Below are 13214 nucleotides of genomic sequence, written 5' to 3' on the forward strand. Positions count from 1 at the left end.
ATGGAAGACTTCTACTATAGTCTCGTATTCCTGAGAAGTTAACTTTATTATAAAACAAACAATTCAGTTGAAAACCAGCCCAGTCACAAAGGCAAGTTTCTTCTTTTTTACTAACATGAAACCTTCAAGAGAGCATTTCAGCGACACTGTGAACTGTGTCAGTTTTGGGAGACTGAAACACAGTCTGATATTCCTGCAACTCTGCACAGAGATATAATATTGTCTGCATAACAGTAGTTTAGAAAAAAAAACTACTTAATAACATCACTTGGCCCTTAAACTACTACTTAAATCAAGGTTTCAATGTTAAACACACTTAGCACATTAGTAAATCCTACTGAAATTGAGAGCTTATTCAAGTGCATTTTAGCTTAAGTCCTAATTCAAGCCTTAGATCAACCAACAAATAGTCTATACAACAGAAATGTACATTTTTTAAAAATAAAATACATAAAAATACTTGTTAGCTTGCAAGTAACTCCTTTTAACATTTCACACTTGTAGAAGAATGTATAATACATGCTACTTTTAAAACTTTGGATTGTCAGGTTTAACTTGTTAAGTATTACAACATTTAGCAACTGAAGTATATATCTTAGAATGATCAATTTTACAGATTTAGCAAGGGTCTCTGTGGTTTAGTATATTATCAGATGTACTAAAAACTGAAATATCTTGAAGCACATAGCTTTTGCGCCACTGTAATTTATGGCATCCAAAATGGGAATGGAAGTTATATTTGTGCCCCTGGCCAAATAATGCCACTAACTCATACTACAAGGATGAAGCTTTAAGAATAAACACTGGCAGTTGTTACCAGGTTTAACCTATTTCTTCAGGAATTGGTAGGGAATTCGGTAGTTGTTTAGCTTTGGTGACTAAGAAAAGGCACTACAATTAAGTGGGATTAATTAAATTGTCCAATTCAACAAAAGTAGTAAAGTATTTTTTAAAACAACAACAACACATAGAAACATACAGTGGCTTGGACTTTCTGCAAATTATTTGTTACACAACACCAGAATTCCTGTCTCATGAAAAAAGGGGAGGCCATAGGGTGAAATGCTTAGGTAGGAGGGCCTAAAAGTGTTGATTGCAGAATACAGAGATTAGATTGCTATTTCAATAAAATTACAATTAAATTATCTATTTCCTGGCTCAGCAGTTATGCTATCTGGTCTTTTAGGTAGGAAAACACCAGTCTTAACGCCATTCACACATATTTCCCAGTCATAGGATCACACCTGCAAGTGAAAACATTCACCTCAATCCAGTGGGTCATGACACATCTTAGGTTTCCAGTGCTTTTGTTCACACATCTTTTGTGCAATTCTAGGCTTCTTTCATTTCAGTGTCAAGCAGAACTCGATGCAGATTTATGCATGTGGTCGACTACAGCACATGAGGGTCTGTGGATCAGGGTCAATGTGTTTTACAGATGAATCTCTTTCCTACCCACTTGTAGGTTCTATAGTCAGATTCAGAAACAAGCTGTGTATGGGTCCGTAGGGAAATGGTTTGTGTGTTTTAACACCTGTATGCAGACTTTCACAGGAATTCCCATGCCTGCAAAATGTACCATGGCCCTTAGGGGTGCATCAACTTTATAAATACTTATATTAGTGGGCTCATTAAATATCTATGGATTCACTGTCTGCAATCAAAGGCCCAAAACAAAGAGAAGCAAGGGCACAATACTATGCATGTTTAGACATAAAAAAAAGTCCTACAACTCCTAGCATTCCCAGCCAGTATGCTGGGAGTGGTAGGACTTTCTTTTCTATCTAAACATGCATAGGATTTGGGTCTATGTATAGTTCAGTTCTGTACCCTTTGTACCTTTCTGTACCTAGGCGATACAATATGCTTCGTTTTTATAGTTCATCTCTGGGTTTTTTCAAAAAAAAAATGTTCTGGAAGCAACATCTGTTTGAAGGCAACTCTTTACTCCACGTTTTAGCCATCTGTTGCCCTCCATATACAAGTTAGCCATAGCTGTCAAATGGCTAATATGTTTATTTGCATTTTTAAGACATTTAAAAATGTTTTATAAGGAGGGGAAATCAAGAGCACCCCATAAAAGTTACCACACAACTAGTAAGAGTTCAAATACTCATTAGCTTTGGCAAGTTCCTGTATAGAATACTTTGTCACGTAAACAAAACAAAACCCCTAACCCTTAGAGACACTTTTTTAAAGAATGCTTTCTAAGTAAAATGTATTTATTATATATTATATATGTATATATATATATATATATATTTCCCTAGAGATAATAAAATACAGGCTCTCAGTTCTTTCCAGAATTGATATTCTATTAGTAGAAATGTGTTTTAAAGTGTCCTAGAATGAAGGAAAGTATGTAAACAGCCTCAGTAAGCATAAGTGGAATAAGAAAGCACTTCTACCGATGCCCTCCATACTTGGCCACCCAGTCCGTTCTTCCATGTACTGGTTGTACTGGCGGTGGTGGGCGAGTTAAAATGTTCATGCCTTTTGCAGCTGTATTGTATGTAGGCCCTGGTAACTGAGCACGGGCAGCTTTCGTTTTCCAAGCATATTCTGCATATTCTGAAAAGAAAAGAAAACCACAAAATTAATACAAGCCAGAGTCCAAAGACTAAAGACTACTTCTCTCACTATTAAACGTGTTAGAAAATCATCCAATGGGTTGAATCTAATGTTAATCTCACTTAAACCCCATTCATTTTAATGCGTCTACTCTAAGTCAGACCAACACTGTGGATACAATCCCATGATTATATGACAGGAGACTCTGCACAAACGATAAGATTATAATCTAGTTTTAATAAGGTTTAGAATACAGTAGTAACTGGGGGGAATTTATCAATGTTTCCTAAAGAAATGACAGACTTCATTACCAAAGCCACACAACTAAATATCTATGCCAAAACCACACATGTATACAGTAGTAAGACAGACAATCAAACTGTCTCAGGGTGAGCTCTTCCACCCTAGGATAGCTCGGTTGTTTCTATCATAAGTGTCAAGTGGTAAGGAATATTTCTGGAGCCTCTAATCTGTCATCCCTCATACTAGGCAGTGGCAAGAACATCTGGGCAGGCAGCAGCTTGGTGAGGAAATGAAGTTATAACTTTGCATCAGATGCAGATGTATGGCAGAACATGTAGCAAAATGGGGGGGAGCAGGGGGGCCAGTTGGCATGGGCCTACGATTTTGAGGGGGCCTACTCCCTCTGGTAGAGGCAAAGGGGGACCCTTTGGTAAAGATTTCTTACGAAGTAGCTCTCCTGTGAGTGAGCAGTACTGACTCCATTTTGAGACAGCCAAAAAGCCAAGGTGTCTTCACTCCCCCATCTCCAGCAGAGCTGAGACAAAGGCACGTGAATGGGGCTGAGAGCAATCACAAAAGGCCAGATCGTCATATTTTCGGTCCGCAATGGTGCAAGAACATTTGAATGGATTAGCAGTTTTGAACATTAACATTGGCAAGGCAAAGTTGCTTGATTTTTCTGTTGTTGATGATGAATTTGCCCAAAGAAAAGCATGTAAAGCATTTCTGAATGTGAAGAAGTGTTGTCTTATATACATCTTGAATAAAAGTGCTTGCCATTTACCTTTTTATAAGATAATTCTAGTTCATATGTATTTAGAACTGATTAAAAATACTTAATGAGCAGTTTGAAATGGGGCCTACATTTCCTATCTGGCCCAGGCCTTTTACCAGCTTTGCCCGGCCCTGGTCATCGGCAAGGGCTTGTGTTGCTGTTCACAGTTGAATACCCCCATTAAGCACTTCCCCAGGATATTTTAGAAATCATTTTAAAACCACCCTTGAGTGTCAAAACCAATTTGCCATGTGGCATTGGGCATACCAATTGAAAGGCAAACCGAATTGGATGCATACAGCCACAGTTGTATGGCTCTCTTGAGCATGGCCATAGAAATGCAGACTTATGATTAATTCCCAACATAAAATCATGATTTTAAAAGAGTTCTCTTCAAGAACACTCATACAATAGATAACCTAAACATGATACACTCAAAAAAGCACTAGTGAGCTATCTAACTCAAATGAGAAAACAGATCTACTTATTGTTACCATTCACAACAATCAAAACAACTTTGAACCTACAAAACACATCTCCATGAAGAACATGAACCACTTCAAATATACACAACTCAAGTAAATGCCATGAATATTAACCATTAATCGTATCTGATTGGCCACTATGTGAACACAATGACCATTGAAAAAAGCATCTTGAAACAAGAAGTACAGATAGACCCACCACCATCAGGTTATCTTTCTTTCGCATCAGCTGATGGGGGTGAAGAGACGGTTTTTAACCACATAACTCGGTGGAGGATGCTTGGATTTCCCTAATCCAAAGCCTCTCAGAAACGGGAGAAACTCAGACTATCCCTCTTGCACTCCTGAGAACTGTCCTCCTTTGTCTCACATCTGTTAATCTAAGGGCATGTCTAGACCTAAGGAGGGGGAAGATCTTGCAATATGGTGATCCTCCCCCTCAGTCTATACACGGCACGCGACAGCCTGAGAGGAAGAGGACGTTGTGCCCGCAATATTATTATTATTATTATTATTATTATTATTATTATTATTATTATTATTATTATTATTATTATTATTATTATTGAAGATGGGCACATGAGCACTCCATCGAAAAGGTACGTGTTTTTTTTAAAAAAAAAATCCCACTCACTCACTCCCACCCGCAAAGACATCAAATTTATTATGGCATAAGTGTTTGAAGACTAAAGTCCACTTCATCAGATGTATTTTTGTGAACTGCCCAAAGAGCTTCAACTATGTGTGGCACAGAAAGGAAATAAATAAATAAATGCCTGAAATGTGTATATGTATGTATGCATTTATGTATATCACTCTCATCATTACAGCCACCATTTTTATGAGCAGATGTGCCACAAAAGCTATTTAAGTGGCTTCCAAATTGCATACAAATTTTAACCTATAGGGTTAATATCAAAAGGGCATGCTGAAAAAATTGCTTCTCATTGTTGTTCCTCATTACATCACCATTAGTAAGAAATTAATTTCTATTTTGGCTTCATAATTTTACCTTTCTTTGTGTCACAGATAGTAGGAAAGTCTGACAGGCAGAATAAATGAAGAGATGAAAAAAACAGAAGGATATTTGATAAAATGTGCTGAGAGCATGACAAAGAAATGAACAATAACATATTTTATTTATTTCATTTAAACCCGGTGTTTCTACGAAAAAATGGCACGTCAAAGCAGCTTTGCTCTGAAAAGGAGGAAAAAGCTAAAATAATACAGTACAGTTAATATTTCAGAATGGATGTTAAAGAAGAAGGGGGTTTTAGATGTTGATTTTTCCCCTGATAAAAGCTTCTTTCTGTACAGTACTTCTTAATGGCACAAAAACATTTAGTAAGTGAAACTTTTCTCCATCATGGAGATACAATGATGGGGAACCTGTTGAATTTCTATTCATTGGGCAATTATTAAAGGCACAACATATTTGTCAGAAAAAAAGCTGGTAACCCCTCTTGACAGCTAGCCACTTAACAAGCCACTGGTAACTGCATTCCAATGAAGCAAAGGTTCATTTTGTCTCACAAATGGATAACTACCATGCATGTAAATAAATGGAGATTAATTCATTTCTAAAAGGTGACTGAACATGGTGTTGGCCAAATAACACATTTTGTGGACTGTGACAAAATGGGGGTGCCTCAGACATGACATTGGTTATCCAATTGACTTGGGGTGGGGTACCCACTTCTATTATTCCTCACCTGTTGTTTGTGGTTTCAAGTATGTACGTTTTCCTTATTGCAAAAGTAAAGGACCATGCAGAATAAGGAAGTTAGGCCTTTTTCACTCAATATGGCTGCTCCTAGGTTTCCTACCTCAAGACTGCTCTGCCCACACCCTGGGTCCGCTCTCTCTCTCTAAAAAGCCACTTCCACATCCCTTATATCCAGGTGGAGATAACGAGCCACCTGCAATAGTGAGCCAGTAAAACATACAGTTTCTAAGAGGACCATCACCTTCCAAAACACGGGGGTTTCAATATGTATTGCCAAATTACTCCACTTTAAATTTAATCCCTATAAAAATAAAATAAACTAAAAATACGTGTACATGCATGTAACTTTGAAGAGCTTCGACTATTGGGCGGTATAGAAATGCAATCAATCAATCAATCAATCAATCAATATAAAATGTGTGTGCAGCATCCCCAAAGCATTCGTTATAACAATCCAGTATAGTGGAGAAGTAGTTCAGACATTTCACTATATTCCTGAAAGGTGAAGAAAGAGATTGCCAACTTTCCGATCTTACCTCCATTTGCTGTGGCTTGATCAATAGCAATTAGTAAATAGTAGCATTTCTCTCCATGCAGTGAAACGCTTCACCTGCTAATCCCTGCATATCAAGCTGCTTTTCAAAGCCATAGTTACAGAGGCTGGTTGAAGAATTGGCCGTTCTAAGGTGAAGACTCGAGTCTCATTTGATCTAAGTTTTGATTTTAGACTCGAGTCTTATTTGGATGCACTGCTGTCATCAACAAAGCTACTAGTGGCCTCTTGAGGAGTAAATTCCTAAATACATCTACCCGATTACTGGTTTTATTCTTTAAAATGCTCTATCAACAATTCTTTGTCAAAGGGATTTCAGGCATATATTGCTTATCACAGAAGTAATAAATGATTCATCAAACATACTTTAATATAGAGCCAAATTTGCATCTGTTATACCCCCAAAAATGATCATAGATTTAACAGAAAGCAGAAGTTAATGCTGCATACGGCTAGAGTTCTAAAATTTAGAATTATCAAAGGCAATTACGTTCTTTGTCAAATAACAATTGTAAAGTTTAGGAAAAGATTTTGCCAGCTCCTACATAATGAGATAAATGTGCACTTTAAATGACTACTAATGAGAATCAAAGCTAAATGACAAAGTTGAACTAAACTTTTTATATGAAGGCCAAAAAAATATATACTTGAAAGCAGTTTTATAATGGGAACTTAATTAAACTTCTGTGTTATTACTGCTGTTAGAGGAATTTAAGGCCCCAATGAAAGTCCAATCTAATATGAATTTAAAATACAATACATTTCATCCTTAACAAATCTATCTCTATTTACACCAGTGGAACATCTGGCCCAAATCCTTCAAGAGATAAAGAAATCACTATACATCAAACTGTCATGTAAGCTAACCTGTGGCTGATGGACCAAGTGGTGCTAGTTGTATCCTTTGACCAGCTGAACCAACCTCTTTTTTGTGAAAGGAGGGGATATATCCTCCAGGGGCATTATAAGCAGCACCAACAAAACCAGGATTTCCTGTTGAGAGATACAAAGTTGTTTAAAAATACATAAATCAAGGGGGACTCACAGAACCAGCACATTCTTACAAATATTTGTATGTTAATTCAAAAACAATACTAGCCATACAGAGGTATTATAAGATGTGTTCATAATTTTATAGAAGTTAGTGTAAATTTCCATTGCGTAGAAAGCGATATGACAACCAGTTTTCCAAGTGCAGGAATTTTTTTAAAATAATTACTTTTATAGACAATGAACATTCAGTCATGTGACCATCCATTCGTAGATTTACTTGGTATAGGCACGAGATTTACCAACTCAAGAAGAATTAAACCAGAGTATTCCATATCATATAAAGTCCAGGCAAGCCATAAAACAGTGGAAATACTGTGACGGAGTGTTCTTAGATACAAAAACCAAAAGAGAAGAGTTCCTTGTGGACAAAACCTCCAAATTACATCCAGGCATTTACTCCATCTCTCAGCTCTCCAGGTATGTCTAACCAGCACACAAATAAAAAAATACACTCCACTATAAAGGTTATGTTGACATGAAAAGGCCAAGGGTAGGTTTAAGGGAAGAAACAACATTCCAACTGGAGGGAACCCCTCTCCCCATATGACGTTTTCCTCCCATCAAAGTCCTGTGGTACCATCTCTGTACTGCAGTAGAACCACAATTAGAACCACTTCAACTATAGCCCTGGATTTAAGGAATTCCATCCCCAAGGCAGCCTCCTAAAGTCCAACAGTAGCATCGTCCATCCAGTAGTATTCTCTTATCCAAACATTGTAGTCCACATCAGAGCAGCTTTGTGGAAGATTCATACACAAAGTTGATTTTGGACCATCCTGTAACCCCACTACATGTATCCAAGTCCTCTCTGGATCAGGGATTAATGCAACTGTGCCAGAGAAACTGATTTACCAATTTGCTCTAACTGAAAAATTGGCAAATAATTTATGCCTGGCTGGAGGACAAAAATATAACGACATGTTTTCTGTTTATTGGTCTTGCTTTATTAGGCATACAGCTCAAGAATACCTGTATAAAAGACTTCCAGGTTATATCAATCATTTTGGCTGACGTAGAAATATGATACCATGACAGCGGTTCCTTTTTTATATTATTTAAATGTCCCTGGTTCAGTTAACCAGAATTGGCCTCTGTTTCTTTTCTTTTTTTCCTTTCTTTTCTGTTCGTTTATTTGGTTGGGGAAGTTGATATGTATTGAAAAAATTGCTTAATAAAAACTAAATAAGTAAATGTAGCATAGGAATGGGCACAGAAGTAGCCAAGTTTGTGCCAAATTACTTAGGAGAGTGAAAACTTTTCAAAAGAGCTCCAAAAGTATCTCTCAAACCTAGATGAACGGGCATCAAATTGGCAAAAGAGGTTCACACACATTAGCACAAAAATGCTTAATTTCCTATATACACTGATGGGGGATGAACTACTAATGAATAACTAAGGCAAGGATGGGCAACTTCAGGAGGTTCAGGGGCCACTTGACACCCTGCCCCCGGCAGGTTGTAATCTATGACCCAAAAATTAACTTTATTGATTTATTAGGAAAAGATGGCGTCCATAACACTACATGGTGCCACTACAAAAAAAAAAAAAGCTAAATTTGACCTTTCTGATATTCTATAATGCTACGAATGGCTTTTCCCCCCTTAAAAAATAGTTTCTATTTGGGGAAGGGGGCAGCGGGGGCTACATGCAGCCTAAGGGGTGTATGTTGCCCACCTCTGAACTATTATTTATTTATTTATTTATTTATTTATTTATATAGCACCATCAATGTACATGGTGCTGTACAGAGTAAAACAATAAAATAGCAAGACCCTGCCGCATAGGCTTACATTCTAATAAAATCATAATAAAACAATAAGGAGGGGAAGAGAATGCACCAAACAGGCAGTATAAAAGTCAGAGCAAAATCAAGTTTTAAAAGCTTTAGGAAAAAGAAAAGTTTTTAGCTGAGCTTTAAAAGCTGCGATTGAAAGGATCTTGGAGTTGTAATGGATTGTTCAATGAAAACATAATCTCAGGGTATAACAGTTGCGAAAAAAACAAATTCAATCCTAGAGATTGTTCAGAAAAAGACAAAAATTCCCAGTATTGTATTTCCTTTATACTAATCTATCATGCAGCCACATTTAGAATCCTATGTATAGTTTTGGTCACTCCATCTCAAAAACAGATAACACAGAACTAGAAAATGATTAGAAAGGGGGAATCAAAATTATCAGAGGGTTGGAGTACATTCCTTACAACGGAAGATGAAGATGTTTGGGGTTTTTATGGTACACCATACACTGATGTATGGTGTACCATAAGTGGTCAGAAAGAAAATCTTCTCACATTGTACTAGAGAATTAGAATCAGGGCAGACAAAAGGAAGGACTTCTTTACACAACACAAAATAAGGTATGGATTTCAAAGATGTGGTCACTAGCGTAGATTACATTTATAGCTTGTGTAGGAGTGAGAAACATGATGCTGGACTAGATGGGCCTTTGGTCCAGCAGGGATGGGCTCTTATGTTTTTATCTTCAATCAGTGACCTGTTTCACATGACAGGACAAGCCATGGGTGATCAGCCATGGTGGGTTGTCATGTCTCATGAACCCAGTGCAGTTTCTGCAGAGTGACTTATTTTTCACGAACAAGCCACCCTGAGAACCTATGGTTTTGTTTAGGGTTGTTGATACTCATGGTGACTTCTTGTGTCATCCAAACAAGGCAGGACGAGTTTCCATGAACATTCAAGTCTCTCAAATCAATGGCCTAAATCCAATGCACCATTAGCAGAAAAAATTGCTGGGCTACCAGAGCTATAATGTCTTTTCCTGTTGTGCAAGCACTAGTGGGTCACTTTGTAAACCAAAGTTCTGCAAGCAGTTGAGCTAGTGGTTGTGCAAGAGGAACTTAGTTGGATTCTCCCCTTGTGCATAGTTCAGAAGTGGGTTTCTTTTAGCACAACGTCATTTGTACTAACAGAATAACACCAGCAGATACACCTCAGTCGAAGTGCTTCAGCCCCCACTCACCCCATTTTGTACATCTCTGTATGCAGAGGCACTTCTTTTTCCTGACTGACAAGTATTGCTTGGCTTGACGGTTTGAATCACCTGGGTCCAGTAAGTCTGGAACCATTTTAGCCTGGAAACATTTGTGGCAGATAGTGACCCAGATAAGTGATGCATGGATTGGGGAGGCATGGAGCGACCCTGCATTTAGACCAGTGTTATATTAGATGGCCCTATCAACTCTAAGAGCCTTTTTTTATAAAAGGAAATGGCCCAATTGGCCCATGCAAACATGGAGATTCCCCTGATCATATAAGAGGACAGGGAAGCCTCTGCACAAACAAGATTCTCTGTGAACATAAGAACTGCTAGACTGAAGCCATGACATATGTCACACTAAAATACTGAAGATCAATGATACCTTTTCCAAAAGCAAAATAAATATGATTAGAATATGAAAAACCCTAAATCTACAAGGATTCAGTGCTGCCAAATGGCTACGAATTACCTTTTGGATCCTCTAATTTTTCATTCACTCTTTCTTTGCAAGACAATTTTTCAATTGGTTTAATTAAGTTTTCTTCTTCAGAGGAGGCAGAAAAACAGATGGAGGAAAGAAAAGAATGAAAATAAATACTTTCAGAAAACAGAACGAGTGGATGAAATGAACAGAAGAAATACAAAACAAAACAAAAACAAAGAAATCTGGAAATAAAGCAAATGTGAATGAGCCTTTAGGATGCCTTTAAAATATCAGTTCCCTATCTATTGAAAGGATCATCTCTAAAATAGGAGCCTGGAGCTGTAACTACTTATTACTAAGATTCAAGCAAACAAAGAAAAATGTAGCTTAGATCTGTTAAAAAGATATTAATTGTGCAGCAAACATGACACTGCAAGGCTAAATTACCTTTATTAGTCCTAGGAAGAAAATACTTGAGAATTCTAACATATATACCTATATCAGAAAATACAGTGTACCTTTCTCTTGCAAAAATTCGTACAGCACTATCCTATATATGTCTACTCACAAACAAGCCTCTTTGACTTCAATGGGACTTACTCCCAGGTAACTGTGTACAAGATTACAGACAGCTAATACTCAATACAATAAAATAATTAGTGTTAATTAGAATAGTGCTTAAAATAGGTTAAATGAGATATCTAATTAAGTAAAGATGCTCTATCTGCCTCTGAAGCCTATTTAGAACTGTACAAAATGTTGAATGTTGTGGAGAAAGTGGATAGAGACATTTTCTCCCTCTTTCATACTACTAGAACCTGTGTTTGGTTGGAAATTCAGGATAAATAAAAGGAACCACTTCTTCACACGGCACATAGTTAAACTATGGCATTTACTGCCATAAGACATAGTAAGGGACACCAATTTAGATGGCTTTAAAAGGGGATTGGACAAATTCAAGAACGATAGGGGTATCAATGGCTTCTAGTCCTGGTGGTAATATGCTACCTCCAGTATCAGAGGCAGTATGCCTACGCAAATCTGTTGCTGAGGAACATAGGTGGAAGGTTGCATTTGCACACATGCTCTGCTTCTGGGTTTTCCATGGGCAGCTGGTTGGCCACTGTGTAAACACAATACTGCACTAGATGGACGTTTGGTCTGTTTCAGCATGGCTCTTCTATTGTTCTTTGTGCTATAATAAACTTACAATATTTTCATATGTATTTTTAATTGTTTATGCAATAATTCAATACAACCACAAAACAATTAAGCAAATCCAACCCACATTAAGGTCAGAGCAAGATCAACTATACTCCACGTGCTGCAAAGACATAAATTGAACAACCTAAGAAGCCAACAACGGTGCCCTCCACATGACACGATAACCAACGGTGGTTTAAATAACCCACTCTGCACATCGTTGGTTATTTGCATGGATTATTTCTGCAGTATAACCCATGATGGGCTAAAAAAATCCCGCCACACAACAAGATAACTCATGGTGTGTCAAATAACCTACAATAGATTATTTAACCCATCATGGGTTATCACGTTGTCTGAACCCAGTCAAAGACAACTTAAGTTACTGGAAAGTATTTGCCCTCCAATTTCACAAAATATACCATGACAGCGTAATTCTACCAAATAAAGTGGACTGATTTATATGGATTTCTGATTATTTTAATCATTTATTCAGGAGTTAAACAAAATTGACATGTAACTGCAGTTATAGGTGTAAAAATCCATACAACCACCTGATAAATGTTGTCTAGATGAAAATAGAAGGGAAGCTAGATCATATCCCTTTTAAGTTTGTTAGTTCAAAATTTAAAATATTTGAGAACTGGTACTATTGTTTTAATATTTTCTTTGATACTATTTTAAACCAATGGAAAATAATGGTCAGATTGCTTGCTTAAATTAATACAAAAAACACAGTAATTTAGCCAGAATAAGAATGAAAAGTCTTCAAGGCCATGTTTCAACAAACGATTTAGCACATACTTCCTTCACACAATAAAATGGATTTTTAAAAAATATATGTCACTAATAATTTGATTAATCAAGCAGGATAACAATGTTTAAGTGAAATATAGTTAAGTACCATATAAATAAGGAATTCACTTGTCCCATCTCGCAAGAAAGATACAAGCCCTGTTTTCCTTACTCGAAGACACAGAATTGCAAACATGTGTATGGATATTACAATGTGCATTTAGATGAGAGGCACCTGGCCCAGCCTCTTTTTGCACTATATGGTGTCAACTTGATGTACATTTCCTACTACATTGTAATGCTGATACAAATGCACAACCTTTATTTATTATTATTTATTTTATTTATTACATTTTTATACCGCCCAATAGCCAAAGCTCTCTGGGC

General features: G+C 37.0%; 1 protein-coding gene across 1 annotated transcript in view; it reads right to left on the reverse strand.

The window, feature by feature from the left end:
• Positions 1-2271: 2271 nt before the first annotated feature.
• Positions 2272-13214, reverse strand: part of MAK (male germ cell associated kinase) — a 32974-nt gene continuing 22031 nt past the window's right edge. The window contains exons 13-14 of the mRNA XM_063129771.1: positions 7221-7346; positions 2272-2571 (exon numbers count right to left, since the gene is read on the reverse strand). Of these exons, the coding sequence (XP_062985841.1) occupies positions 2405-2571; positions 7221-7346 (293 nt within the window). The 3' untranslated portion in view covers positions 2272-2404. The remainder of the gene's footprint in view (positions 2572-7220; positions 7347-13214) is intronic.

Source organism: Elgaria multicarinata, chromosome 7 (genome assembly GCF_023053635.1).
Source record: "Elgaria multicarinata webbii isolate HBS135686 ecotype San Diego chromosome 7, rElgMul1.1.pri, whole genome shotgun sequence".
In the NCBI taxonomy this organism is placed as follows: Eukaryota; Metazoa; Chordata; class Lepidosauria; order Squamata; family Anguidae; genus Elgaria; species Elgaria multicarinata.